Source organism: Bos mutus, chromosome 1 (assembly GCF_027580195.1).
Source record: "Bos mutus isolate GX-2022 chromosome 1, NWIPB_WYAK_1.1, whole genome shotgun sequence".
In the NCBI taxonomy this organism is placed as follows: Eukaryota; Metazoa; Chordata; class Mammalia; order Artiodactyla; family Bovidae; genus Bos; species Bos mutus.
In genome coordinates this window covers 68,431,794-68,459,659 of record NC_091617.1, presented here as the reverse complement: position 1 = coordinate 68,459,659, position 27,866 = coordinate 68,431,794, and the positions used below count along the sequence as shown (strand labels likewise).

At 42.7% G+C, this 27,866-nt stretch overlaps 1 protein-coding gene across 1 annotated transcript; it reads left to right on the top strand.

Annotated features, from left to right (window-relative positions):
• On the top strand, positions 1-27,866 carry MUC13 (mucin 13, cell surface associated). The gene is made up of 14 exons (XM_070358862.1): positions 1-34; positions 1,279-1,294; positions 2,572-3,107; positions 3,328-3,681; positions 7,636-7,755; positions 9,006-9,112; positions 12,904-12,959; positions 16,519-16,682; positions 19,256-19,381; positions 19,695-19,815; positions 20,462-20,499; positions 22,119-22,203; positions 24,787-24,982; positions 27,020-27,866. Exons 1-13 carry the CDS (start codon positions 1-3, stop codon positions 24,980-24,982), a joined length of 1,953 nt encoding a protein of 650 aa, XP_070214963.1. The 3' UTR covers positions 27,020-27,866.

Here is a 27,866-nt window from a genome sequence, read left to right as displayed (position 1 = left end):
ATGGCTTGTGAACAAGTAGGAGTCACGATATCAAGTAACCTTTTTTGAGTTGTTCTCTTTCTTTCCCCCTTGACCTGTCACCCACAAGCTCTCAGTAAAGTTAAATGCTACAACATTATATTAACTGCTTTTGAGAACATTAGTGGGGGGCCATGTCCAGTTACAGTGATATGTGGGGAGCCAGGGAAACTTGGAGACATGAATACACAGTTGTTGGAAGTGGTCATCAAAGAGACCCACAGTAGTGATCCACAGCAAAAGGTGATAAAAGCTCAGCAACAAACAGTCTGGGGAAACACATGAGGACACCTCAGGGATTCTCAGAACTACAGCTGGAGGAAACTGGATTTCCTGCACTCCATCGCAGCACGAGGGGCCCAGACTTTATTACTGGGTGTTTAGAGGAATGTGACCTCCTAAAATGTGATAACTTGGGGATGTTTGGGATATAAAGACATTAACATTCCCCCCTCCACTCCATAATCTCCCAAGGACGTTTGGATGGACTGTCCTGAGTTGTTTTGGACTATGAGACAGAAAAAATAATCCGTAAGGTCTGGTTCACCTCTTTGATCTCAAAACCTCGAGAGAGACCTATGTTATACGACCAAACCCTGACTAGTAATTGCCTCTGTTGGGTTTGACGTCAGTTGATGACTGGACTTTGAACCCGAGACAGAGTTTAAAAGAAAGGTAGCTGGAGGCAAATCATTTCCTTCCTGGATTACCTAGCGAGAACATCCAAAATGAAAGCCTTCGCTCACCTCGCTCTTCTTGCCCTCCTTTTTCCAGCCTTAGGTAAGGAACCCTTAAAATTTTTTCATTCCTTTAATCATGTTTGTTGTCTCTGAGATAGAATCAGCAGGTTTAAGCTACTAATTCCCACCGCCCCATTAGGTGGACTGTGTTGTGGATGAAGTTTCCTAGGGGCTCAAAGACACAAGGCATTTCAGTCTGTGACGAAGGCAGATAGAACAGTAGTGAAAAGAAATTTCTGGACTAGGATTTGGGGTTCAGAGAGCCTGAGATTTGCCCTTGAAAGTCCTGAGGCCAAGTAGTTCCAAGAGCTCAGTGTCCTAGAATCTCCTTCTGTTTAACCCCCAAATGTCATTTGGGTCCTAATGCAGAGCATGGACCTGGTTTAATCCCTGAATGTGGCATCAAGAGTTTTCTGCCCCTTATACTTGGGAATTAGCGTTTATCTCTAGGCAAATCCCTTAATCCTCTGAGTATTGGTGGCACTTCTGTCAAATGTTGATGCTCATATCTGTTCCACAGACACAGTTGGGCACAGGTAAGCCCTTGATAAGGGAGGGTAGCAGCAGGAGCAGGGTAGCAGCAGTCAAAATGGCCAGAGCTGGTCAACTGTTCTCTTGTTCCTGGAAGGACACTTGCCTATGACTGACTGGTTAAACCAGGCCTTGTTCAAGGTGAAGAGCCAGATTCTACCATCCAGGGGTGTCCAAGACCCAAGGGGAAATCTGGTAGCATCTTCAGCAGTTTTCTATATCCAAAGGTTTAGGAATAGCTTCCTCACTAAAACTTTTCTTTTAATTATTTCTTTTAAACTGACCATCATTCTCAGAGCTCTTGGAGACAATTAAGGGTTCTAGAAAAGTGATTATGGGATTACTAAGAGTTTACTACTTCATGTGTCCAGGGGTTCCTAAGAGTGGAAAAAAGATGACTTTGATGATTACCATAGCCTTTAGGGCAAAGATCATCTCTGTTCATCTTACTCTTTAAAAAGTTCCTGTGTTTAGAATTAAGAATTGGGTACACATCACTAGAAAACATCTTGAAAGAAGTTTGATACATTAAATACCTTAATGGGGGTATTTTTTATCATTGTTTAAACATACCCCCTTCTCTACCATCCCTCAACTAGTATGTCCTGTAATGGAAAATTAGGGTAATTGCCATGAACTGTAAGGACAAAAAGGAAGCCACTTACAGGTGGTAAACAGTGTCCCCTGGTGGCATTTTCAATTGTCCTCACTGAGAACTACTCTGAGGAATATTAAACTCAGATTGATAGTTTTGCAACTACAGACATAAATGCTATTACATCTCATAATAATATCTGTTGATATTAATGTATAATTATATTTCAAATTGTAGTAATAAATTATAATTAATAGCAATTAAACAATAAATGATATTAACTTCATATTTTTCTAACCAGCTGAGCTAACAGGCCAACTGCCGTCATCGTACTTTTCAGTAACTTTTTTTTTTTTTTTTTTGCCATGATGCACAGCTTGTAGGATCTCAGTTCCATGATAAGGAATGGAACCCAGGCCACGGCAGTGAAAGCCCGGAATCCTAACCACTAGGCCACCCACCAGAGAACTCCCCAGTAACATTTTTCCAGTTTTGTCTGTTCAATATTTAATTTCATTTATGTCAGGTTTTTTTAGAAGTAGTCATGTGTTTTTATTTTTAATATAGTCCACTGCATTTATTTTTCAGGAAAAAATGGATTAGGTACTAATTAGTATTAAATAATAGCAACTGCCATTATATGTTCAGTGTTTTGTTTTCTGAAACTTGATATCTTTATTCTTCCAGCCGCGAACCAAAACGATACAACCTCAGATACCCCTTCAACCACAAATACTGCAACTACTACCATCACAAGTCCAACTACCACAGATACTACCACCTCTACTGCCACAAATACACCTGCTACCACAGATACTACAGCCTCTACTGCCACAAACACACCTGCTACCACAGATACTACAGCCTCTACTGCCACAAACACACCTGCTACCACAGATACTACAGCCTCTACTGCCACAAACACACCTGCTACCACAGAGAGTACAGCCTCTACTGCCACAAACACACCTGCTACCACAGAGAGTACAGCCTCTACTGCCACAAACACACCTGCTACCACAGATACTACAGCCTCTACTGCCACAAACACACCTGCTACCACAGATACTACAGCCTCTACTGCCACAAACACACCTGCTACCACAGAGAGTACAGCCTCTACTGCCACAAACACACCTGCTACCACAGAGAGTACAGCCTCTACTGCCACAAACACACCTGCTACCACAGATACTACAGCCTCTACTGCCACAAACACACCTGCTACCACAGATAGTACAGCCTCTACTGCCACAAACACACCTGCTACCACAGAGAGTACAGCCTCTACTGCCACAAACACACCTGCTACCACAGATACTACAGCCTCTACTGCCACAAACACACCTGCTACCACAGAGAGTACAGCCTCTACTGCCACAAACACACCTGCTACCACAGAGAGTACAGCCTCTACTGCCACAAACACACCTGCTACCACAGATACTACAGCCTCTACTGCCACAAACACACCTGCTACCACAGATACTACAACCTCTACTGCCACAAACACACCTGCTACCACAGATACTACAGCCTCTACTGCCACAAACACACCTGCTACCACAGATACTACAGCCTCTACTGCCACAAACACACCTGCTACCACAGAGAGTACAGCCTCTACTGCCACAAACACACCTGCTACCACAGAGAGTACAGCCTCTACTGCCACAAACACATCTGCTACCACAGAGAGTACAACTCCTAACACTGCTACGAGTACACCTACTCCCGCAGGTGGTATAGTTCCTGCTCCCTCCTCGAATACGTCTACTTCTACCATACATACTCCAGGTAAGAGCAAGTCCCTCAAATCTCCTCACTAAGGAGTCACAGTATTGTGAAGGATGGTAAGTATGTGCGTTCTGCCAGAGAAGGGAAGTGTGTGTAAAGAAACCCAAGGTGTCCTTGGATATAAAACCCTGGAATTAAAAAGTCTGGGTCACACAGGCTAATAGTGATGGCAGAGATGCTAAAAGATTACCTGCAGTTCCATTCTATTCTTTCCTCAAGCTACTTGCCAGATGTGGAAAATTTTTTAAACTTGGACTTTGTGAAAGCTACTTTTGCAGCTTCCCTCTCCCTAGGAGATTTTTAGAAATAGTCTCTTTTCTCTGAGGTCAGGTGCTAATAAGCACTGATGAGATCCCCACTACTAGATCCTCGGTCTACTGAAGAAAGAAGCCAGTTCTACCCTGATTCTTCATCAAATGTTATTGAAAACATGTGACATTACCAGAGTCATGATCCAAAGGACAGATGTTTAGGGATACTGTCTAAGAGATGAAGATTGACCTCCGGCCTAAGTTATTGAGACAGGAAACACTTGCTTCTTTTCCCAAAGTTTGGTATAGAATAGAGGTCAGTAATGGAGAAGGAAATGGCAACCCACTCCAGTGTTCTTGCCTGGAGAATCCCAGGGACGGGGGAGCCTGGTGGGCTGCCGTCTCTGGGGTCGCACAGAGTCAGACATGACTGAAGCGACTTAGCAGCGGAGGTCAGTAAACTTTACCAGTGAAGGCAAACTAATAAATATTTTAGGTTTTGTGGGCCATAGTAAGATCTCTTAAACAACTACCCCACTCAGTCATATTAACATCAAAGTAGCCATGGACAATATACACATGAATGTGCTGATTGTGTACTGATAAAACTTAGTTTACAAAAACAGAGGAGGACTGGCAAGAATTGGCTTATGACATAGTTTTCCAACCCCTGGTCTAAAAGAGTTCTCAAACCTATGTTTAAAGGATCTAGATTAACCCTGTTATTCTTAGTTAGGGAGACTGAGGCTCAGTGAGGGCAGCCACTTGCCCAGGGTCAAAGAGCAAGTTGATGTCTTCCTATACATTCTTCTTTTGGCTTCCTCAGTAATCTTTGGTAGATCTAAGAAATAACTGATTAATGGAGCCAGAGGGTGCACTCCCAATCTTCTTTCATGTTTGGAACAGCTATACAATCAGTTCTCCTGTAGTCAGGAAAGGGAGCTTTTCCATGCCATTTCTGCTTCCCTAGACCCTCTGTCAGAGTAAGAAAGCCTTCTTGTGTTCTGGCCCTATACTAACTGTGAGGCATGGGCCAAACCAATTCTCTTTTGGCTTCAACATACTCACCTGTAAAAAGAGATGATTGAACTAAATAGCCACAAAATCCTTTTCCCACTGTAACATCCTGTGACTTTATTCCTGGCACACAGAAATGCTACCGAGTCTGTCCTTTATTGCCAAGGAGAAAGACACACTGGGAGTTATCTGACCAGTATATCCAAAATGGTGCTGCACTCGACTTCTTCCCTAGGCTTTTCCAAATCATCCTTGCAATGTGGTTAAGGCTTTCTTAAAAAGCCATTTACTTTACTTAGAATATTGGTTAACACCCTGTTAGAGGGCTGGCCCTTATTGTTTGTGAGACACTGCATGCATTATGCCTCCTACGTCCAGGTAGCCTGTTTTGTTTTTTTCTTTTACTCTTAAAAATATTCTTTTTAGATAGAATTTATTTTTTAGAGACGTTTTAGATTCACAGCAAAATTGAGAGAAATGTAGAGAGATTTCCATATTTCCCTGCCCCCATACCTGCACGGCCTCCCTTATTATCAACATTCCTCATCAGAGGGTACATTTGTGACAGCTGATGAATCTACACTGACACATCACAGTCCAGTTTACTGAGGGTTTACTCTTGGTGTTGTATATTCTATAGGTTTGGACAAATGTGGAATGATATGTGTCCATCATAAAGACCATTTTCACCTTCCTAACAATCTGCTGTGCTCTGCCTATTCACCCCTCTTTCCCTGCTAACCCTTGGCAACTGCTGATCTTTTGTTGCCAGAGTTTTGCCTTTTTCAGAATGTCATGTTGTTGGAATCACACAGTATGTAGCCTTTTCAGATAGGCTGCTTTCATTTAGTAATATGCATTTAAGATTCGGCCATGTTAATTGTCAAGGCTTGAACATGAATAATATTCCATTGTCTGGCTGTACAAGTTTGTTTATTCACTTACCTACTGAAGGACATCTTGATTGCCTCCAAGTTTTGGCAATTATGAATAAAACTGTTCTAAGTATTCATTTGCAGGGTTTTGAGTGGAAAAAGGTTGGTAAATACTAAGTGAATGTTTAGCATTTATATTGGGTAAATACTAAAGCTTGCACTTGCTGGGTCATATATTTAGTTTTGTAAGAAACTGCCAACCTGTCTTCTGAAATGGCTATGCTTTATATTTATATTCCCACCAGTATGAGAATTCCTCACTAGCACTATTTTATTTTTTAGTAAAAGTGAATTAGGCCCATAGTTATAGAAAAAATAGCTTAAATGGGGTAAAAGTTTATGCTGCTGCTGCTGCTGCCAAGTCACTTCAGTCGTGTCTAACTCTGTGCAACCCCATAGATGGCAGCCCACCAGGCTCCCCCGTCCCTGGGATTCTCCAGGCAAGAACACTGGAGTGGGTTGCCATTTCCTTCTCCAATGCATGAAAGTGAAAAGTGAAAGTGAAGTCGCTCAGTCATGTCTGACTCTTCGTGACCTCATGGACTGTAGCCTACCAGGCCCCTCCGTCCATGGGAGTTTCCAGGCAAGAGTACTGGAGTGGGGTGCCATCGCCTTCTCCGAACCACCAAAGGGGAGGGGGACAAATTAGGAATATGGGATTAACAGATTCAAACTACTATGTATAAAAGAGATAAGCAACAAGGATATATTATATAGCACAGGGAATTATAGCCATTATTTTGTAATAACTTCTAATGTAGTATAATCTGCAAAAATACTGAATCACTATACTGTACACTTGAAACGAACATTGTAGATCAACTATACTTCAATAAAAAAGAGACCATGTTATATACATTGTACCTTATATGTAGTTTTTTTTTTTAAGCAACGATTTCCACCTATGGAACCATAAGAATTTTAAGACAGCTCTGAAGTTTGTCAGTCATTCAACCTATTCTGAAATCAAAGCTCAGAATCATTTCATTTGACAGAGGGAAATGGCTAGCCAAGATCGCCATTTGGCTAACTGGTGATTTCTCTTCTCGGATCCCGTCAGTTTTCCAAAGATAGAAAAGATGCTGCACGCTGTCTGATCTAGGAATCCTCAGCAGTGGTGTAGAAACCATGGTAATATTCTTCTCACCATTTATTCAGTCATCCACTCGGAAAGCCAGAAAGTAGAGTGGCCCTTCATCACTTCCTCTTAGAATTTTTACTGAGTTAATCCACGTTGTTCCCTTCCCCTTCCTCATAGGTCTGTATACCATGTATGTTAACCAGAGTATAATATCTAGTTTTGGGTGGCGGGTAGTTTTTTGCCTGGTCCTCCCTGTAAGTCAGTCATTCATATCTTCCGAAAAAAATATGGTGCTTTCTCTAAAATGATTTTGGAGCACCCCACCTAGTATTAGAGGAGTGGACATCAAAGTTCTGGAGGATCTGTGAAATCCAAAGTATTTCTTTACTCCTTGGAATTAGAACACTGGGATCTCTTTCTGAGCAGACTGTTACTCACCAAACTCTGACCTTTACTTTTGACAAGTGCTTGGCTCTAGAATTTTAGCAACAATCTTCCTAGAGACATAAGAAAATATGTGTTTGTTTCTAGCTGTTCTAAGGGTATACCATGGCGTAACAGCCAAGTAATAGAAAGTGCCCAGGAGGGAGACATGAAGATTTAAAAGTATATTTCCAGGTGTTATTTGTTGTCACTTGTAGATTTTTAATCTCTTTCTACTGTATCTCAGGTCCCAGCACACCTTGCAAAGAGGATTCATGTAAGGATGGTTCGTGTGTTAATCTGCTCAGTGATTATTTTTGCCTGTGTTCAGAAGGATATTACTATAAGTCTTCCACATGCAATAAAGGTGAGTTACAAAGGCTGAACAATGGGAATGTGCATCTCAGGCCTAAAGGGAATAGAAAACTTAAAATAATGATGAAAAGAGCTTCTGGAATATTAAAAGGAGAAGAAAATGTGCAGGCAACAAAGGCCAGCCAAGCAGAAAAAAAGTTTGCCTTTATCTCAGTGGAACCTAGTGGGAGAGGAGATGGACCAATTCAGATATGTGAACTAGTTCTAGAAGTATGGGCAGGGAATGGGTCCCTTCACTTTATCTGGTTGAAGGATCAGTGCCATGGGGTCAAAATGAAAATGATAGGTGTAGAAAGGTAGGTGTGTAAAATGAGAGATGTGGGTGTGTAAAACCACAAAGACTGCAGGAATACAAAGCAGTGCTGTTACATGGGGACACTGATGCAAGACGAGGTGGTTTCCTAAAGCTACAGAGTCAGACAAGCCAGGAACCTGGTCTCTGACTTCGGCTTCGTTTTTTTTTTTTGTCATAGGATTTACTTGTACCATAACACCAAATCTTAGTTTTGGAGACTTAAGAACTTCTCAGCTCTGGAAATGGACTTTAAGAGCAAATTGACACTACACTTTTTTGGTTAGATCAGCTGGGTGCTATAAAAGTCCAAGGCTGTTTCCTGAGCTATATGTTTTTGTCTGTTTCATGAAAAAGAAATATCCCTTCTTGCCAACTGCACTGGAAATGAATGTATTGTGTTGGCACAGGGATTAGAGATATCCCCAAGGCCAAATGGCTGTTCCTGTTGTTAGCATGAGTAATCTCATTTTGGGGATCCACTGTAAGTGAATGACCCCAAAAATAGAAAAGTTTTGTGCATTGAGATGTTTGTGCAAACTTTGTTTCCTTTTGAATAATTAAAAGCATTGAAAACAAAGAGTGACTCCATCAATGAAGGAAAGATGTGTTTCATAGAATATTATATAGCATTTAAGATGATAATTATGAAGACTTAGTAATGATTTGGAAAAATGTTTACTATTAAGAGTCAGTAAAGAAGACTCATGATATAAACTTGCAATTATAATGATACAAACTAGACACCTACACACACACAAAAGAGCTGGGAGAAATATACCAAAATGAGAATAATTGTGATAGGTTAGGTTGGGTTTGGGGTAATGTTTTTCATATTTCCAGAATTACTGTAGCATCAAAATGTTTAGAATTTAAAAACAATCTATGCTTTAAGCAAAATGGACCTTATTTGCATTGAATATCACAGAAGGATTCTGCTTAAATTTCAGGAAAGATATTCCCTGGTACAATTAAGGTCAAAATATCATACACATCTGAACTTGAAAATAAAGCTTCTGAGGCATATCAGAATTTATACATTCAAGTTACTACATTTGTAAGTATTTTCCAAACATCCTTCCTCTATAAATATTCTTTATTCTAACACTGACTTGTATAGACTGGCATTTGGGTGGTACAGGCTGGTACAGCTATCCCAGTGTTTCAAACAGTGAAATGTACCCTTATTTGTCTGTAAACAGTAGCTGTTCCAAATTCCCAGTGTCACTGCTTCCTTGGTGCCTGGGCTCTTCCTCTAGGACCTGGGGGCCTCCCTGTGATCCCGCGACCAGAGGTAATACGAGGCACGGCCAAGGACCTTCAAAGCCACTTCTAGCCATGCCATACTCTTTCTTACAGAGGCTGATTAAATGGGCAGATAAATGTAATGCTCTTTTAAAATAAATTATTTCCATAGAATTGAAGAGAAAAAAATTGAAAAATTGTATTTTTTCCTTTGGCATACATAGTCTGGCTTCTTTAATGTCTGGAGGAGGAACTCCATCTGAATTAATAAACATTACTTCTTTATCCCGTTGTCAAAAAGGTCAAAGTGAACAACAATTTCATTTCATGTTGATTACTGTGAGTGAGTGTGTAGACATGGAGGAGATGGAGATCTGTATTCTGGAACCACATATGTCAGGAAGGTCTGGAAGGTCTCAGAGACGGTGTCCAGCCAGTGTTTCTCAAAATTTAGTTTTGAAAGGAAAAATATTAGGTTGGGAATATATCTCAGAACTCTAGGTGGAGAAAGACTTTAAAAAACGAATGTCTTAATGGGGGCCCACGAAGCATGGTGGCATGAAAATGGACCACAAAGTACAGAATAACAGCATCTAGCGACAGATTAAAAATTATGTAAAGAAGATAAACACACCTCTTTTAAGTCAAAAATCAAAAGATGTCAAAGATCCTTGGAGTACGGCATGAGGATGAATGTGAGGTTTGTCAGAGTTGTGTGTTTTATTAGTAGTGTGTGCTTTTGGCATGATGCTTTAACTCTTAATCTTGTCTTCTCAGTTTTCAAATGAAATTTGATTAGATTAGAGGCTCTACAGTAGAAGCTACCGCGCTTTATGGTTTTTGTGTTTTTAAAGAAACCAATAAAGCATTTTATACAAATTTGAAAAAAAATTAACGTTTTACTCTATGACAGTGTGTTTACATTTGAAATTACATAATTATAAAAGAGTTTTGTTATTAGAATTGTTAAAACATGAAAAAATATTATCCAAATGATCTTACAGATAGTCCAGGGAGAGCACGTGCTCATGACCAAACAGCCGGTGGCTGGCACTGCTGTGATAAAAGCTGTGTCTGCTGTATCCCAGGCTTGCCTGAGCCCCTTTGCCTTACCTCTTGTGCATGAGTGGCCTGCTGGCTGTGACTTAGCTTCTTACCCTGGATCTATAGTCCAATTTCCTGCTCAGATGATATTTGGCACATTGAGGATAAGCAACACCAGTGTTTCCATTTCTAGGAAATCCTTCAGCTGTCTCATGTGGCTTTACTGAGCACTGGCCACTGTGGCCACTGCATTTCCCAACATGATTTGGGTATATGAGTGTCCAGAAGCCTTTCCTGCTACAGATCTAGGCCCCTGGTTTAGAGACTAGTTTAGTGACTTGTGCAGTCAGATCTTGATGGTCCCAGAGGTGCCAGGGAGGGGATAGAGCACTTTATAATATCCAAGAAACTTTTAATCTTAAAGGGATACACCAGAACTCCTTTGCAACTCCTGGAGATAGGATAAGAAAGACAGTTTACTTTCTTTAATGTCCTCTTAGCAGACCATGTAGCCGGGGCAGTGCCAGCTCAGGCCCTGAGAAGCCTCTCAGGGTCTATTTTGTCCCCAGCTAGATCCAAGTGGACAGGCTGCATAGGGATTTGAAGTTTCCCTGTTATGCTGTACCTGGCATTTTATGTATATTTCTAATTCGCAAAATAGCCACATGGGGAAGATGGTACTATGATACTGTTTAGCAGATGAGGTAGGTAGTCAAGGATCAGGAAGGCTAAATAAACTGACCGAAGGTCACCCAGCTGATGAGTGAGGACGAGGAATTTGAACCCAGTCCTGCCTGACCCTCAGGGCTGCTGCTTCTCCCCTGCTGGCTCTGTTGTGCAGTGGGGGCCTGGCAGGCCTGTTTGCATAATTCCTGCCACCATGCCCAGCCTTTTGGCCCTTCAGATCAATAAGTATATATCCTCAAATCCTTGAAGGATGACCTGGAAGAAGGAAAAAAGAAAAGGAAAGCCTTTTTCCTATGCCAGATGCTAATTTTGCAATCTTTTTTTTTTTTTTTTTTTTGAGATTTAAGAAATTTAAATGGCCAATGGTCAACAGTGGAGCTGGATAGAACCTTGGAGGTCATCCAATGAACTTGATCCTACGTAGACTCGCAGTGCTCCGATGGTTTACAGAAATACTAGCTCTTTCTGATATTTAAAAGAATTAAAAGGAATAGAGACATATTCTGGATACAAGGCTGCTCAGCCTTAACTAGAGTATCAAATTTATTTGAATTTGACTAGAATAAGAGAAATGTTTTAATATCTCTTAAAATTACACTGGTGCCATGATCTTTTAAAGTGTGGGGGAAAATAATAAAATTCTTGAATTATAAAAAGTTGCACCAACCCAGTTCAACATTCATGTAATAAATATCAAGACTGGGGTCCAAAGAGAGGAAGACATGTCCAAGGTTATGATTTCACATTTAATTTCTTCAATCATCAGTCAGCTTGTGTTTGTTGAGTGTTTCCTGGAGATGGCCCTATGCTGAGTGCTATGGGATGGAAGTTGGGGATGGGCAGGTATCGGTGGTATCATAAGAGGAAATGAACCCATTCTTGGCATCAAATAACTTACCTTCTAGCTGGGACCTCCAGCCTACCTCCACCTCACCCCTGCCAGAGGTCCCAGTTTCATCTCTGGCCACTTGTTTACAAGTATCTAAAGTTGTCTGCTCTTAGAACACAACTCAGGCCTAATGAGATCTACCAGTGCTGGAGCCCTTCCAGCTCACAAAGCTATGTATCATGTATTCCATCTCATTTTCTACACATTAGAGCCCTATTCGGTGGGAATTACTGCTGTCTCAAATTTCCCAGTGAGAAAGTGAGGTTCAAAGAAGTTAAAATTTGCAAATGCTGACAAATGGAGAAACTTGACCCTTCAGCTGTCTTCTGAGCCACACTGCTCCCAAGCATTGGTGTGAGCTATTCCTTCCTCTGTCTACTTCCTGGACCCGTGCCACCTACTGAAATGCTTTATGGCCCGTTTCCTTTATGAAGCCCTGTCTTGTGCTCTGAGACTGGAAGAGCGTTTCTTTGAACTTCCATGGAAGATTGTATTATCTCTGGCACTTACCTCTGTCAGCTTCATGGTATAATCTGAAGTTACATGGTATAACTTGATCATAGGCTGGGTCTGCCCATCTTGGTAATCTATGTCTCTGGCATAATGCCTTGGGAAGGTAAGCATTTAAGTCTTCCTTGGGTAAATTGATGAGTGTATGAAGTATGCATATAGATAAGTCTAACAAAGATGCAAAACTTCACATGACTTCAAAAAGAGAAAACAAGTCAGTCACATTATATTTAAGAGTATTGATTTGACTGAGTGCTTCAGGTTTCCATCTTTTTCCTAGGTAGCTCTGACTTATAGCAGAATCACCCTATTTTAAAGCAGAAATTACTGAAAGGTGTTAGAGCACATGTAAAGAATAAATTTGCTGTGTTACATAAATGCGTTTAGAAATGGGTTTATATTAAAAATCTAGATATACTATTACTTTTCCCCCTTGCTGTAGTTGTTATTAAATCTGTTCTTCTTCTCCACAGTTTAAAGATACATTTAACAATTCTGAATACGGACAGACTGTAATTGTTAAAGTAAGGTAAGTTTGCTGTGGACAGAGTACTTTGGAAGCAGGCTGTGTTCCCTAACTTTTAGTCTCCTCTTGCATTCCCCATATGGCACTGAAGTCCTAGGGTGGCCAGTCACAAGTCAAGAAGAGGTGGTCAGTCTGAGTACCACAAAGGGCCCTGACTCAGATGCATATTGACCCTGGCCTGGGTGGGCAGAGTGTAGCCTGGGGATAGCAAGATGTTCCCTGTGATTGGCTACTTAGCAACTTGCTCACATGGTCCAGGACATCACCTGAATCTGTTTGTTCTGTTTGATCCCTTGGCTACAAACCACACCTGGCCATTCCCTGGAATGTGCATCCCAGGGGGCCTGGAGGAGAATGAATGGTTCATGGCCATCTCTTCCTTCAAAGAGGGAAATGAGGCAGACAGGAAGTCCCCAGTCACACGACTGGTCACTGAAGGGCCTGTCGTGAGCTCTTTCTACGGTAAGAACAGGCATGCAATGAGCGTATCAGCATGTGGTGACCAGGGCTGTGTGCTATTTGGAAACCCAAAGAGGTAGAGGATTCTCAAGAAATTAGTGATTCCATCTTGGCCTTCTCTGAAGGATATCGATACACAAATGCTACAGGCTGAGGAAAGAACTCTCTAAGGTAAACAGAATCGTGCAGAACAAGCAGCTCTAATGTATTTATATTTCTGTGGTTTTGTTATCACATCTATCTTCATAAACATTGTCAAATCCTTTGTGGAAAAAGATGAATTAAGAGAAGATCCCCTAAAAGTCGTGAGTTGTGATCTTGGCGATGAGCAAGGGGCACGTGTGACTGGTAGCCAGGAGGCAGTCTAACGGGAGGCACGGTACAGGCAGCAGGCAGAGAGGCTGGGCCCCAACACAGTGGCTGGAAGCTGGAGACACAGCAGACAATACTGAAGGCTATACATCATTGAAGGGTGTTAGGCTTGCTTTAGGGGACAACAGGGAGTTCATGCATCAGGATGACTGGATAAAAGCAGGAACAGTGAGGTATGACAGTAGTAGGTAGCAGGCAAACCTCTTCTTGAATCCCAGTCTTGGCACCTTATTTCTGTGTGACTGGGTGGGTGTTTTAACCTCTCTGAACTTTTGTTACCTAATCTGTATATCTGGTTTACTCTGATCAACTTTCCCAGAACCCTGTGGGGAGCAAATGAGATACTGTTGGAAAGCTTCCCTGTGCAAAGTACCTGGCATGTAGTCAGTTTCAACATGTATTAGTTCCCATCTGTTTGCCTTCCAGAATAGGGGACCCTGCAAGTGTGATGGAGAGCTGGTCCCACGGAGTCATTTGGTGGGGAGTGGTTCCCTGAAACTGTGGCACTCCTTCCATTTTTAGGGAGTTACTGAAAGGGAGCCAGGGGTGTTTGGTGACAACACCTTACCTGTGAACTCAGTGTCCTGAGAGGAGCAACTCCCCCAGCTTGGGGGCAGTGGCGGGCAGATGGACCTCAGTCTCACTTCAGAGGGCATTTCTTAGGCTCCAGACCAGTGCTCTCTCCTCGGAATCCCCAAGCTCTTTATTTACTGCCCGAATGTTGGAATTGGAAGGATCCCCAGAATTCCTCCTACACTCCAATCTCTCTTTGGACAGAGGAGGACACTCAGGCTGAGGGAAGTTAGGACTGGTCTTGGGCCACAGAAGATGGTGGCTCCCCTGGGTCTAGATCTCTGGGTTCTTAACTTGGAAGCTAGCGCCCTGGTTCTGTATGCTGCTGCTGCTAAGTCGCTTCTGTCATGTCCGACTCTGTGCGACCCCATAGACAGCAGCCCACCAGGCCCCGCCATCCCTGGGATTCTCCAGGCAAGAACACTGGAGTGGGTTGCCATTTCCTTCCCCAATGCATGAAAGTGAAAAGTGAAAGTGAAGTCACTCAGTCGTATCCGACTCTTAGTGACCCCATGGACTGCAGCCCACCAGGCTCCTCTGTCCATGGGAGTTTCAAGGCAAGAGTACCGGAGTGGGGTGCCATTGCCTTCTCCCCTGGTTCTGTATACGACAACCTTTTGTCACTTGAGTGCATGGCCACTCCATCCTTTCCTTGAACTCGTCCATGAGTAATGTCTTGCCTCCTGAGCTGTATGCTAGTAGGTTCTTCAGATGATGAATGAATTATGGATGGCATTTCTTTCCTAGCCCCACTGCAAATTTATACCATAGATCTCTGGTCATCTTTCAACTGATAAAGACGAGTTTGTACCAGGTACCCCTTTCTCACTGCCTGGTACCTTCCTTTGTTACCTCTGAGTTCTACCATGAACAAATCATGAAACTTTAAGATTCTAAAGCCCACTTTGCTTTTTGGACTCCTTTTTTTGAGGTGATCATTCCTAAAAACAGAATTTGGTTCATGTTTTGGATTTTCTGAATTGTTCCACAGAACCCATATAGCTGCAAACATTATCTAAGTAGGGTTGGCTGTGTTTTCAAACTTCTGTATTTATTCAAAAGTCAGAATGGAGTATAGAAAAACAATAGGACTGCAAAAATATATCCTGAGTCTTAAAAACACATGGACACAAATCAGAGAGGGAAGAAGTTTTTTAAAGTCTTCTTTTTTCTCTCTCAGTGGTTTTATCACTTGATTTTTTTTTGGATAAATGAAAGAATTAGAACTTGGCACAGCTGATCTCAGGACCCCAACTGTAGTGCTAGTTAGAGAGAGGGAAAGACCCTTAGGATGGCTTGCAGCAAGGTGATGTGATTTGGTATTACATTCTGATGCTTCCTGGGCTTCCCAAGTGGTGCTAGTGGTAAAGAACCCACCTGGCCAATGCAGGAGACCTAAAGAGATGCTGTTTCCATCCCTGGGTTGGAAAGATTGCCCTGGAGAAGGGAATGGCAACCCACTCCAAATTCTTGCCTGGAGAATCCCATGGACAGAGGAGCCTGGTGGGCTACAGTACACAGGATCACAAAGAGTTGGACACAACTGAAGCAACTTAGCATGCGTGCACGTCTGATGCTTCCCACGGCCCCTCCTTTCTTGAGATCAGTTCTCCTCTGGGTCAGGTGTGCCCAGGCCTAGTCACACACACACACTTTGAAGCTGCCTGCTGGCTTTCTGGGCCCTTTCTGGGAATGATCCAGACTCAATATGGTTGATTACTGCTCTCTCTGTGTGCAGAAAAGAATACATATCCCTTTGTCTCTCTCAAGGCAGAAATCTGAGATTTTGCAGCTCATCGGGAGATCTACTCTTGATTTTCTACAGAAAATGGCAGCTTACTGTTTCACATGTCACTGATTCTACTTCTGGTTCAATCCAGGCACTTAGTAATGATTGTCCACAATTTTTCTAAGTGCCTTCCACTAGGACCTTACTATAGTCCTAGATTTCCTCTGAATGCATATTGAGTAGAGATCTCTAAGTCTATAAATGGCCATCTTATAGCAACCCCAGGCCTCCCTCTTTGAGCCTCAACTGTGGATATAAAAAAATGGGTTGGGACTAACTCTGAGAGATTTGAGAGTCTGGGAGGTCTGAAGACCAATTTGGTGATGCTTTAGTTCAATTCATCAAGTGATGGATTCATTTCATTTTTAGCGCATCCACTTCAGCAAGATCTGAAATGCGTGCTGGTAACCAGGGTGTTGACGTAGCAGTAGTAAACATTTTTACAGAAAGTACAAAGGAAAATGAGACAACTATATCAAATGCCATTACAAAGGCGATTAATGCACACTCAAGTACCTTTTCAGGATATGACCGTAAGTATTAAATAATTTTATTCAACATTTACCTGAAGACCTATCTACATTTTCTATTATAAATAAATAGAAGTAAATTTTTTACTTTCCTTGTGAAGGGGGCCAGAAGAACTGGATAATTGAATCCACAGACGTCTCTGAGTTTTCTTTGAACCATCCTTTCTTCCTCCCTCCCTTTCCCCAGTCACTTGACTTCTGCTCATTTATAACCATCCCCTAAGTCATCAAACTGACTTGTTTCTTCCTCTTCTTCGAAGGTAGCCTTGGATAAATAGCCTCTGGACTGGGAAAGATGAAGAAAGGCGGAAACAGGAGTGCTCTGTACCAAGTTACAGCTTTCCAAATGCTTAAAGAAAATTTTACTTCCACGGTTTCCCCTTTAGGCAGATGCACATGCCCGCAGGAGAGCTGTAACAGTTCACTTTTGCTGTTTTATAAACACACCAACCAGGGCTGGCCTTTTCCATGAGCCCCTGTGACATGGAAAACAAACACACTCTTTATTTGCTCATTTTTTATTTTTAACCCTTTGCTCTTTGTAATTGGATTTTTGTTGTCGTTGTTTTGGGTTTTGCTTGTAACAAGCCTGAGCTCATTTGGGACTCTGGACTGTCATACTTCTAATTTTCCACCTTTGGTTTCAGGACTTTCTTTTTATATTTTGTTTATATCTCTCCTCTGAGAACTTCCTGTGCAAACCATGCCAGTTTCTTTAAATTACCTGGCCTTCTCCCACTTTTTTTTTTTTTAATAGCTCATTGAGGGTCATTTACAGCTACACAGTTAGGATTACATTTTCAAAGCTTCTTACTTTCCTGAACTGTTTTCATCTTCCAGAGTCTCATACCATGGAACTACACCTTAGCGTTTCTGAACATTACAACATTTACTCTCTCAAAGTCATACTCCTGTTTCTGGCTATCACTTGGTCCTTGTCTTCCAAGGAGCCAGTCACTTCTACCTGCCAATAAACTTCTCCTTGGGGGTCAGAATTTGGTCCAGAGTAGCAATTCATGTAGTCAGAATAGCTATACCCGCCTGGAAGATGAAATTGTCAGCAGGGCAAGACAAAACCTTACTATACACCCTGCTTTTGGCTAGATGAGATTTCTAGCAAGTGTGAGGAAGTTGAGAGTCCCGATCAGCTTGGGGATGGACCACTCATAATGGTCATCAAATGAATATATCCAGTGCATTCTTCAAGATAAAGTTAGGGTTCCCTTTGCAGTTCTCCCATTTGGCTGTACTTGAACTGCCTTAGCTCTGAGCCTGGCCAACTTGAAACCATTTGGCCTCAGCTCTAAGAACTGCTCTTTTTGACAACTCCTCTCAGCATCTCTCCACTCTGAGACCAGGCATGTGCTCTCAGATACATTAACAGAGTCTCAAATGATCCCAGCTGGAGATGGCCACAGGAGCACGAACTGCCCAGCATGTGGAAGGGAGAGCTCAAAACTTTTAGAGAAAAGTTGTTGCTCTCTCATTTCAGCTGCAAAGACAGGGTCTGTCTTCTATGTCAACAGTTGTAAAATCTCTTTCTCTGAGTTTTTATTTAGAGGCATTTTCAAACAGCAGGTGGTAAAGGAAGGTGAGTTACAGGCTTGGGATGTTTGGAAGAGAGTAACCACATCTCTTCTACCTGCTCCTATTCTCTCCCCCTAATCTATTTCAGATTCATCTTTTTGTCCTTAATGCCTTCCAGTCTTTTTCTAGACTAACATTCTTAAAAGGTGGTTTTCTCATGGCCATGCTTCTGCTTAGAATCTACAATGGATTCTCAGACTTGTAGGATAAAAGTCAGTGGCCTTAACCTAGCCTTCTAACCCTGCTATACCAATGAATGAACCACGGGACAATTATTTGTTGAGTCTCCTATAGTAGACACTTGCATTAGCCCCATTTCACAGGTGGAAGACACCTTGAACCCACCAAAACTCAAATGATTGAACAAAAAGCCTCCAGACAATCAACTGCAGAGCCAAGAATTCTACTTTCTTCCACCTCACCTCCCTGCCTCTCCCCTGCCCAAGTACAGTCCCATCACTCCCAGACAACAATCCTTTCCTTCTTTTCATCCCTTGTTTACTGCACTTAGACTTTGCCTCGGACTATTAAAATCTTTCCTCTCTTTCAAGACTTAGCCCAATTTCCACCTTCTCCATGTTATCTTTAGCTATCTGAGCCCCTGAATTCCCACTGTACTTAAAATCCGTGTTACAAGTTGCTGGTCGCAACTTCCTAAGGGTATAAACATGTAACTTTCTGAAGATGGGGTCCAAAACTTATGCAGATACTGTGTCCTTCGTGGAACCCAGCAAAGAGCTAGGTACAAAAGAGAATTTGAACAGAATTCTATTGCATGGGATTGAATTAATTTTAATTGAATTATATAAGGAAATATTTACAGAAGAGACCCACTGGGGAGCTGAATTTCAGAATCTTGGATTTTCATTGGTTGAATCCCAAAATGTGTTAAAAGGCAGTGATGACCACAATGGAATGGGGTGTTTTCACAAGTTAGCTTATCCATATTGTCTTGCTAAGTATGTCTTTGAATTATTTGTGCCTCTCAGAGCAAGATCAGTGTGATTACTATGGTTGTAAAAAACCGAATGACCAAAATTATTGTGACAATGGCTTACTATGTGAGTGCAAAGACGGGCTGGTGAGACCAAAACCACAGATGCTTATGTGTGTTGGTAAGTGTTCCATCTGCTTCAAATGGTTCACCTCTTTCCCCTTTCCTTCTGCATTCTCACGAAGTACACACTTTCCTGCTCAAGCCTCCATGTGCATTTCAGTCTGAGGGATGTGAATTTTGGCTTTCATCCTACGGGCCTGGAGGGGGCCTTGGGTAAGAGCTGGTGAAGAGGTCCACGTACCACTTCACAGCCACTGAGCGCCTAGTTTCACCCAGAAAAAGCAATGTGAAAAATTGTATTCTGTGATGTGTCACTTTGGGGTTGAAGAGGCTGTTTCTGAAAATTACCCAGAAATCACTCTCTTTTGAAGCAATGTGTTCCGATACCTGCAATGCACAGAGCAAGAGGCAATGCCTAGTGACGAGCAACGGGACAGCTGACTGCATATGCCTGCCAGGCTACAAGGAAGATAAGCAAGGGATTTGTCAAGAGTAAGAGAAATCACCCCCTTTTCGTCTTTTCATAGCTAAGGCTAGGTGAAAAGGACAGAGCTTGTAATGTACGTATGAGTTTAGGTTTGGGAAGTTGGTTCACTGGCAGAAGGTTCAGAGCAGCAGCACCACCACCACCAATTTTTGAACGTTTATCTGTGTGCTGGGAACTACAGTAGGTAACGCTTCTCAAATAACAACTTCAGGAATGTATTCATTCCCCCATTTTCAAGTGACAAAACTAAAGCTCAGAGAATATAAATGGCAAGTCCCTGCTCACAGGGCAGCAAATAAGTAATAGAGTGAGCCATGTGGTCTCCCAGCTTGAGGGGTCCCACTAAGTGCTAGGCCTCTGGGACTCATCTTCACCCAAACCAATGAATCCTCCCGTGCTCTGAAGATGGAGCATTCAGCTGGTAGCCAATGGAACCACACAGCATTGTATGCCCCCTCAATCTTCCCGAGAGCCATGAAAGGTACTTACCTGGAAGATCGGGGTGCATAAGGAAGAAGAGAGAAAGAGGAGACAGAACGGGGAGAAGACAATGAAAGAAGGATGCACAGAAGACATGGAGGTTGGGTAGGAACTCTGACCTGCTTTCATAAGGTTCTTTACCACAGTTTCCTTTTCCTTCTTGTATTTTAGGTGTCCATTTGGCTACAGTGGAATCAACTGTGAAGACTGTGAGTAGAAAAGTCTTCCTTTGTTATTAAGCTTCTGAGAAACAGACATTGACCACATTCAAAATTCTGTCCAGTCCCCCAAAGTCTCTGACATGAAGAGAAAGAAAATCTGCCTGGAGTTTGTCTTCTGGGTCCATGCGCACCCTTAGGTCATAGGTAGAGCCTCTCGGCTATGGGAAACAATAGAACTCAGCCCAAGAGATGGGCTGGAACCCCTGGACTTGTCCCAGGCCAAAGAAGGTTGTCCCAACATTGTATTCATTTCCTGCATTAGATTAAATATTCATTGTCTGCTACTAGAAAGGATAAAGACCAGTATATTCCAAAAATGTTTACATTCATAGTGGAGCAAAACTGGAAACCAGACATTTAAGTACTCAAATCATCTTTTTGTTTTACTAGTGTTTCTTAACAATTTTTTTCCTTTTTCCAAGTTTGGGATATGTTGTTGTAAATTCAGTTGCTTTGTTCCCTCCCATGCCCTACCCTCACCAGACTGGGACAATACTAGCTGTATTATATTTAAAATTTTATATAATGAACTAAAGATCAATGACCCAAGGTGAAGGAAATATTTCTGTTAGTTTCCCAGCCAGCCACAAAGTTAGTGATTAGAAATGCTCTTCTTTTCTACTGTATTTTGTTATGAACCTGGGTTTGATAAGTCATTTCTTCCTTCTGGGCTTTCAGTGTCTCTACCTATAACATGAGAAGTTTGGCTCAGATGACCTTTGAGGCTTTTTTCCAGACTTAATGATCAATGGCCCCATGCATCCTGGTTAGTTAGAGGTGGCATAAAGGGGAGTCATGGAGCAGGAAGAATCAAAGGGATCTAGAGCAGCACTGACCAATAAAAATACAACATGAACTTCAAACTTAATTTCAGATTTTAAAAATTCTACGTAAAATTTTAAAAGTAAAGAGAAATAAGTGAAATTGATTTTTAATAAAATTTTATTTCACTTACTATATGGAAAATAGTATCATTTTAGCAGGCAATCAATATAAGAATTATTAGAGATATTTTACATTTTTCTTCATACCATGTGTTTGAAATCCACTGTGTATGTTACACTGACATGCCACATCGGGACGACATTTTAAGTGCTCAGGAACACTAAACAGACCAGATCTAGAGGAGACTGAATGGGAATGAACCTCCAGACTCTTCCCTCACCAATCCCATCCAGTCTTTACCTGGCTCCTCTATTAGGGACGAATTTAACTCCAACCTAGTTCCCCTAAGTTTATCAGCAAAATCAGTTATGGCGGCAGGCAAAGGCAGCAGAGGTAAGGAGATAGAGTGGACCTCAGGTGAGATCCCACTCCCTACAAGCCCAGGAAGGCCTGCCACCATGGCCTCCTTTGGGTTTATGGCCTTCTTTCTTCTGGCAAGTTTGTCTCTTCTGACTGAGTTCTGAAGACACAGTTGGGGGTGACGGTGGACACAGGGTTAAAGGAAGTGAGCCACCCACTCATCCTGGCCCTGGAAGGGGGGTCACAGACCACAGCCCCATTGTGTTCTTGGCCAGAAACCACTGGGAATACCTGTACCTGTGCAGTAGACAGGGGCGTCTGCTTGGGGGAAGCTGTTCCTACTCTTCTCTTTTCCCTTTCAGCATTTCAGCTGATCCTCACGATCGTGGGCACCATTGCTGGCATCGTCATTCTTGGCATGGTGATTGCACTCATCGTCTCAATGAGGTATGGGACAAAGTGTCCCTTTCTTGGGTCACAGTGCCGTCAGCACTACACTCTGGTTTCCAAACACATTCAGCCTTTCCCAGGCAACAGAAGGAAAATAAGGCGAGACCTCTCTAATACCATTGACCTTTTATCATCAGAACTTTCTTCTGATTCTATGAGCTACACATGATTCACTGAAGAAAATAGAACATGTGTAAGGGAGCAGAATAAAAAAATCACCCATAAAACCCACCACCCTGAAACAACCAACATTTTGGCATACATCCTTCTAGGTTTTTGGCTACTGTTTAAAATCAATTTTGTATCTTTTGTGCTTTTAAATTTTTTGTTGAGATTTGTTTTTGCTTAATACTATAAAGTGACATCAGTGTTAGTTGCTCAGTAGTGTCTGACTCTTTGTGACCCCATGGATTGTAGCCCGCCAGGCTCCTCTGTCCATGGGATTCTCCAGGAAAGAATAATGGAGTGGGTAGCCATTCCCTTCTCCAGGGGATCTTCCCAAGCTTGGGACTGAACCCAGGTCTCCTGCATTGTAAGCAGATTCTTCACCATCTGAGCCACCAGGGAAGCCTATAAAGTGACATAACAACCATTTTCTGATGTCATTAAAAATGCTTTGGGTAGTTTGGGTTTTTTTGAGCATGAGCCACTCATTCTCCTTGTTTGCCCTACAATAAACCTTTATTTGCTCAAAAAAAAATCAAACAAAAAACTATTTTATTAGCAATATTTAACTCCATTGATATTGTCAAATATAATTTTCATCAAGTCACCCCTGCCCAGAATCTCACGGCAAATAGCCTAACATCCCTGGTGGCTCAGATGATGAAGAATATGCCTACAATGCAGGAGACCTGGGTTTGATCCCTGGGTCAGGAAGATCCCCTGGAGAAGGTCATGACAACCCACTCCAGTATTCTTGTCTGGAGAATCCTATGGACAGAGGAGCCTGGCAGGCTGCAGTCCATGGGGTCACAGAGTTGAACGTGATGGAGTGACTAACACTAGGACAAGGACACCTCAGCTGAGCCTCCTGGGTTTTAAGTAGAAACATTATCTCTGCATGGTGTTTTTTCAGTTTGGTGCCTTAAGTGCCCTTTTTCAAAACTTAAGTAGGATCCATTCATTCACTCCACATTTAGATAAAGTTCCCTCCATTAACAGGGATGGAATGCTATCATCTATTCCATTCTAGATGTGCCACGTGAGGAATCACTCTGATTAAAAAAAAATGAAAAGCTACTTTTTAAAAGCAGTATTTGGCTCATAGCTTATATTTTGGCAAATAGGTTGTCTTGCACTGTAATGTGAGAGGACAAATAGTTTTCATTCCTAAAATATTTTGTTTCTTCTTTTTTTTTTTCCTTTTCACTCCGTTTTGTTATTAACTCTTCCCCAGAGACTTGATTGCAAGGATGCCAAGCTGGGAACTGGGAACATGGCCTTCCCTTTCCCAGGGGGAGGGGGGCCAGGACATTCAGCTCCGGAGCAAGGCTGCCTCCTCCATGGTGGACCGGCTCACTGCCATGGTCTCCAGGGCCCTCAGGGGCTGCAATAGAGCTGTGTCCCGGAACAGCCTTGGTTCTCAGTTCCCTCTTCCTGCTGCAGAGCCTGGTTTTGCTCTTAGCTCAGCCTTGGATTCATTTCTCCCGAAGCCCTCCAAGAATTAGAATTTCTTGCCCACTCCCAAGGGAAGGGAGCCTCTTCTCAGCCACCATAGACAGGAGTGTTGTCACAGGGAAGAACTCTGTGCTGGCTATCGGGGTCAGCAGGTGAATGGGTCTTCCTTTACAACACCCCAGTGTCTGAGAGTCACCCTTGGACTGCCCTGTGGCCTTTATGGATGCCTCTGGCCCTACCACCCACTCTACCAGAGCAGCACTGTGGGTGACTGTGGGCCAGAAGGAAAGAAGGGTAATGATCAGAGTAACTGGCAGGGAGGCAAGTGCCTCCCTCACCTCAAATCCTTCCACTTGGCACTGAATGCTTACATTTGAGGTTCTTGAGGGCTCGCAGCAGATCCTGGGAAACTTCTATTTCTCCTTAAGACCTTCATGCCTTGAACTCATCTTATTCATTGAGGTGCTTCTATAGAATTGACTTTGCTTGAATGAAAAACTGTATCACAAATCATCCTTTTTCTTTAACGTTTACTATCATTTCCATAAGTAATTCAAAGGCACACTGAAGAATACTAACATTATTAGCAAAATGTAATATGACAGGCAGAATTATTAATAGATGGTAATGTTGGATCAGGATAATGTTCTGGTTTTGATGGTTACATGGAGCTTATGCGGAGAGTCAGGGAATCTACACTGAATGAAGTACTGAAGTATTACCAGTAATGGACATCAGATCTGTAGCTTATTCTTAAATGGTTCAGGAATGTTAACAGTTGAGGACTCTGGGTGATAGATGTATGGGAGCTTTGTGTAATTTTTTTGGGGGGGGTGGGGGTAACTTAGGATGTAAATTTGAAATTATTAAAAAAATTTAAATATTGAAAAAAGAATATTAACATTTGCTTCAAGGAACTTGCCACCATTGTCAGATCCTAATTTCTGTTACCAATTACAGGTTGAAGAACAAAGGCATGAATGTGGAAGAAGAGACCTTGATTGAGAAGGACTCAAGAAATCTGAGACTCAAGGAGACTGGCTTTAGCAATCTAGGAGCAGAGGGGAGCATCTTCCCTAAGATCAAGGTGAACCTGCCCAGAGACAACCAGCCAGAGAACCCCTACACAAGGCACATACCCCGACCAGACTATTAGGTGAGTATTATATGCTTTCTATTTGCCTTTGTTAAGTGAAATGCCCCAGGGCAGACTTGGGACCGGGCTACTATATCAGCAGCAGGCCTGGCTTCCCCATAGACCTTTTTTATTTTTCATTAGGAAGCTATTATAATTAGCCACCAGTTGGTCCCTAACACTGACCATCTATGTGACTTTAGTTCAGTTCAGTCGCTCAGTCGTATCCGACTCTTTGCGGCCCCATAGACTGTAGCCTACCAGTCTCCTCTGTCCGTGGGATTTTCCAGGCAATAGTACTGGAGTGGATTGCCATTTCCTTCTCTAGGGGATCTTCCCAACCCACGGCTCGAACCTGGGTCTCCCGCATTGTAGACAGACGCTTTGCCGTCTGAGCCAACAGGCAAGTCCTATATGTGACTTTAGACACACCACTTAATTTCTCTTACCATCTATTTTCTCAGCTGTAAAAAGGGAAGTTTAATTCAGATGCCCTTAAGGTCTCTTTATACATTTCTTGGGCTATAACTCCAGTGGTTGTGATGATAATTCCTAGACTGCTAAAGGCCCTAGGACCCAATGTAGGTCTGGCCTGGGAAGGACTATTGGTTGTAAGCATGGAACCATGTTTACATGGGTCCTTTCCAGCCAGCCCACATAAAGGCAAATCTCTCTTCTCCTCCCCACCCAGACCACAAGGCAACCTGGTCAATTTCTAAAGTAACAAGTGAGGCTGGTAATATTTTCTTTCCCTTGGGAGGACTTTCAAGGTGAATAGCTTGTTCTCCTGAGATTTGTATTAGAGAATTGTAGCTGGCATTGCTCAGTGTGACCGAATGAAACACTGAAAGGAGAAAGCCTGCCAGAGGAGACTCCTGCAAGGAGGAGTGACAAGACAGAAGGCAAAGGAGAAGGGCCGGAGACGAGGAGGGGGAAACCCAAGAGGCAAGGAGAAAAAAGGCTTGTTTAAAAGAGGAAGAGCTCGGAGACAGAGGAAGCAGGAGGGGTGAGGCATCGCAGGAGAGAAGAAAAGTAAAGAGGCTGAGGAGAAGAAGGGCCTAGGAGGTTGGGGGAAGGGCCGGGGAAGGGGTCACAGCATCCCCGCTTCCCAGGTTTGAGCTCAGCTTTTGTGGGTGGCCCGGGTGAACGGGCCATCCTTTCAGAGTCTTAATGCACTTTGAATATTCTGGGAAAATCTGAGTCGTTTTGTTTTAAAATCTCATGGTTGATTTTCCTTTAGTCACGGACTCTAAGTGTTTCATGTGTGCATGAAGGGGTGATTTGCACAAAATGTGCCATGTGGGGTTGGACACAGGGTCCAGTTAGCAGTAGTCGAGAATGGATGTCTCATGGACTCCTGTTGGTCCTACCTGGGGTGAACCTTCCACTGAACTCACTTCAAGCCTCCCTTTCTCCACACTGGTGGAATGCTTACTTCAAGTATTGCCTCTGAAGAAAGGCCTTTAGTGGCTCAGTTTGGAGAAGGCAATGGCAACCCATTCCAGTACTCTTGCCTGGCAAATCCCATGGATGGAGGGGCCCAGTGGGCTGCAGTCCATGGGGTCGCTAGGAGTCGGACACGACTGAGCGACTTCATTTTATTTTTTCACTTTCATGCATTGGAGAAGGAAATGTCAACACACTCCAGTGTTCTTGCCTGGAGAATCCCAGGGACAGGGGAGCCTGGTGGGCTGCCGTCTATGGGGTCGCACAGAGTCAGACATGACTGAAGCGACTTAGCAGTAGCAGCACGCATAGGATTTAGAATCTGACAGACCTGGTTCACAGTCTGGCCCTTCCTGCTCTGAGCTGTGTGATCTCTGACAGGTTATTTGACTTCTCTGGGTTAGTTTACTCATCTGTGAAATGAACTAAATGAAGCCTACTTCAGAGGATAAAGATCAAATAAGCCAAAGTGCATAAAGAGCTATTTGAATAATATTATTCAAATAATATTTTAAAACAGTGTTAATCATTTATGAAACTAAATTTTTTTATGCATTTCTGTCGGCATACTTCTTTTCTAAGAGTTCCCCTCCCCTCTCTCATTTTGTCTAGAATTTTGTAAGAATTTGGATCCATCTACAGCCCCTCAACTCATATGAGCTTTTATTTTGAATGTTCAAAAGACTGATGGAGAAGGGAGCAGCCTTGAAGATCTGGCCTTTGGTACTTCTCTTCCATCCAACATCTAGCCTCTCTGAATGGAAGTTGTGACTATTTACAATGAATACAGCTTGTTTGCCAACCAAGTACCTATGAAATTAAATGCATATAGATACTGTGAGCATTTGCAAGATAGCTGATTTGCTCCAGTCAGGACAGTGGTTAGTTTTTGTTCCTGGTGGGGCAACAATAACAATTTCCTATCTAGAAGGAAGCTCCCTGGGATTATTCACTCCTGGAAGAGTCTAGAAGAATGTTGCTTGGAGTTGATACACTGCAGATAAGTGGCCTAATTTTGGAAGACTCTTACACACCAGCTATGGAGGTCCCAGGCAATGGGAGGAGATACCATCCTTCAAGGTGCTCAGGTTCATCCTCTAGCAAGTTAAAACAGAGATGCTACTTCTGTTCCTCAAATATAGGGATTTCATTTCCCTGCTGGGAGTTTGTGACCTGGCCTCACACCCAGGGGACAGAAAAAGAGACATATGTCTTAGTTTTTGAGGAGCAGTTACTGGCAATGCAGGACCTTCTTAATGTCAACTAGAAGGCCTGGACTGGAAATGTCCCTCGAGCCTTGTGATACAGATTCCAGAGGTACTTCACCAAAGCATCAGCCTTCCCTCAGAGGCTCAGCAGCGGCCACCAACATACACACAGCCAAGAATGGGGGCAGTCACCTCGAGCACAGTCTTTCTTTAATGTTAACAGTATCCTTGCTTGTGTCTAATGTCCTGTC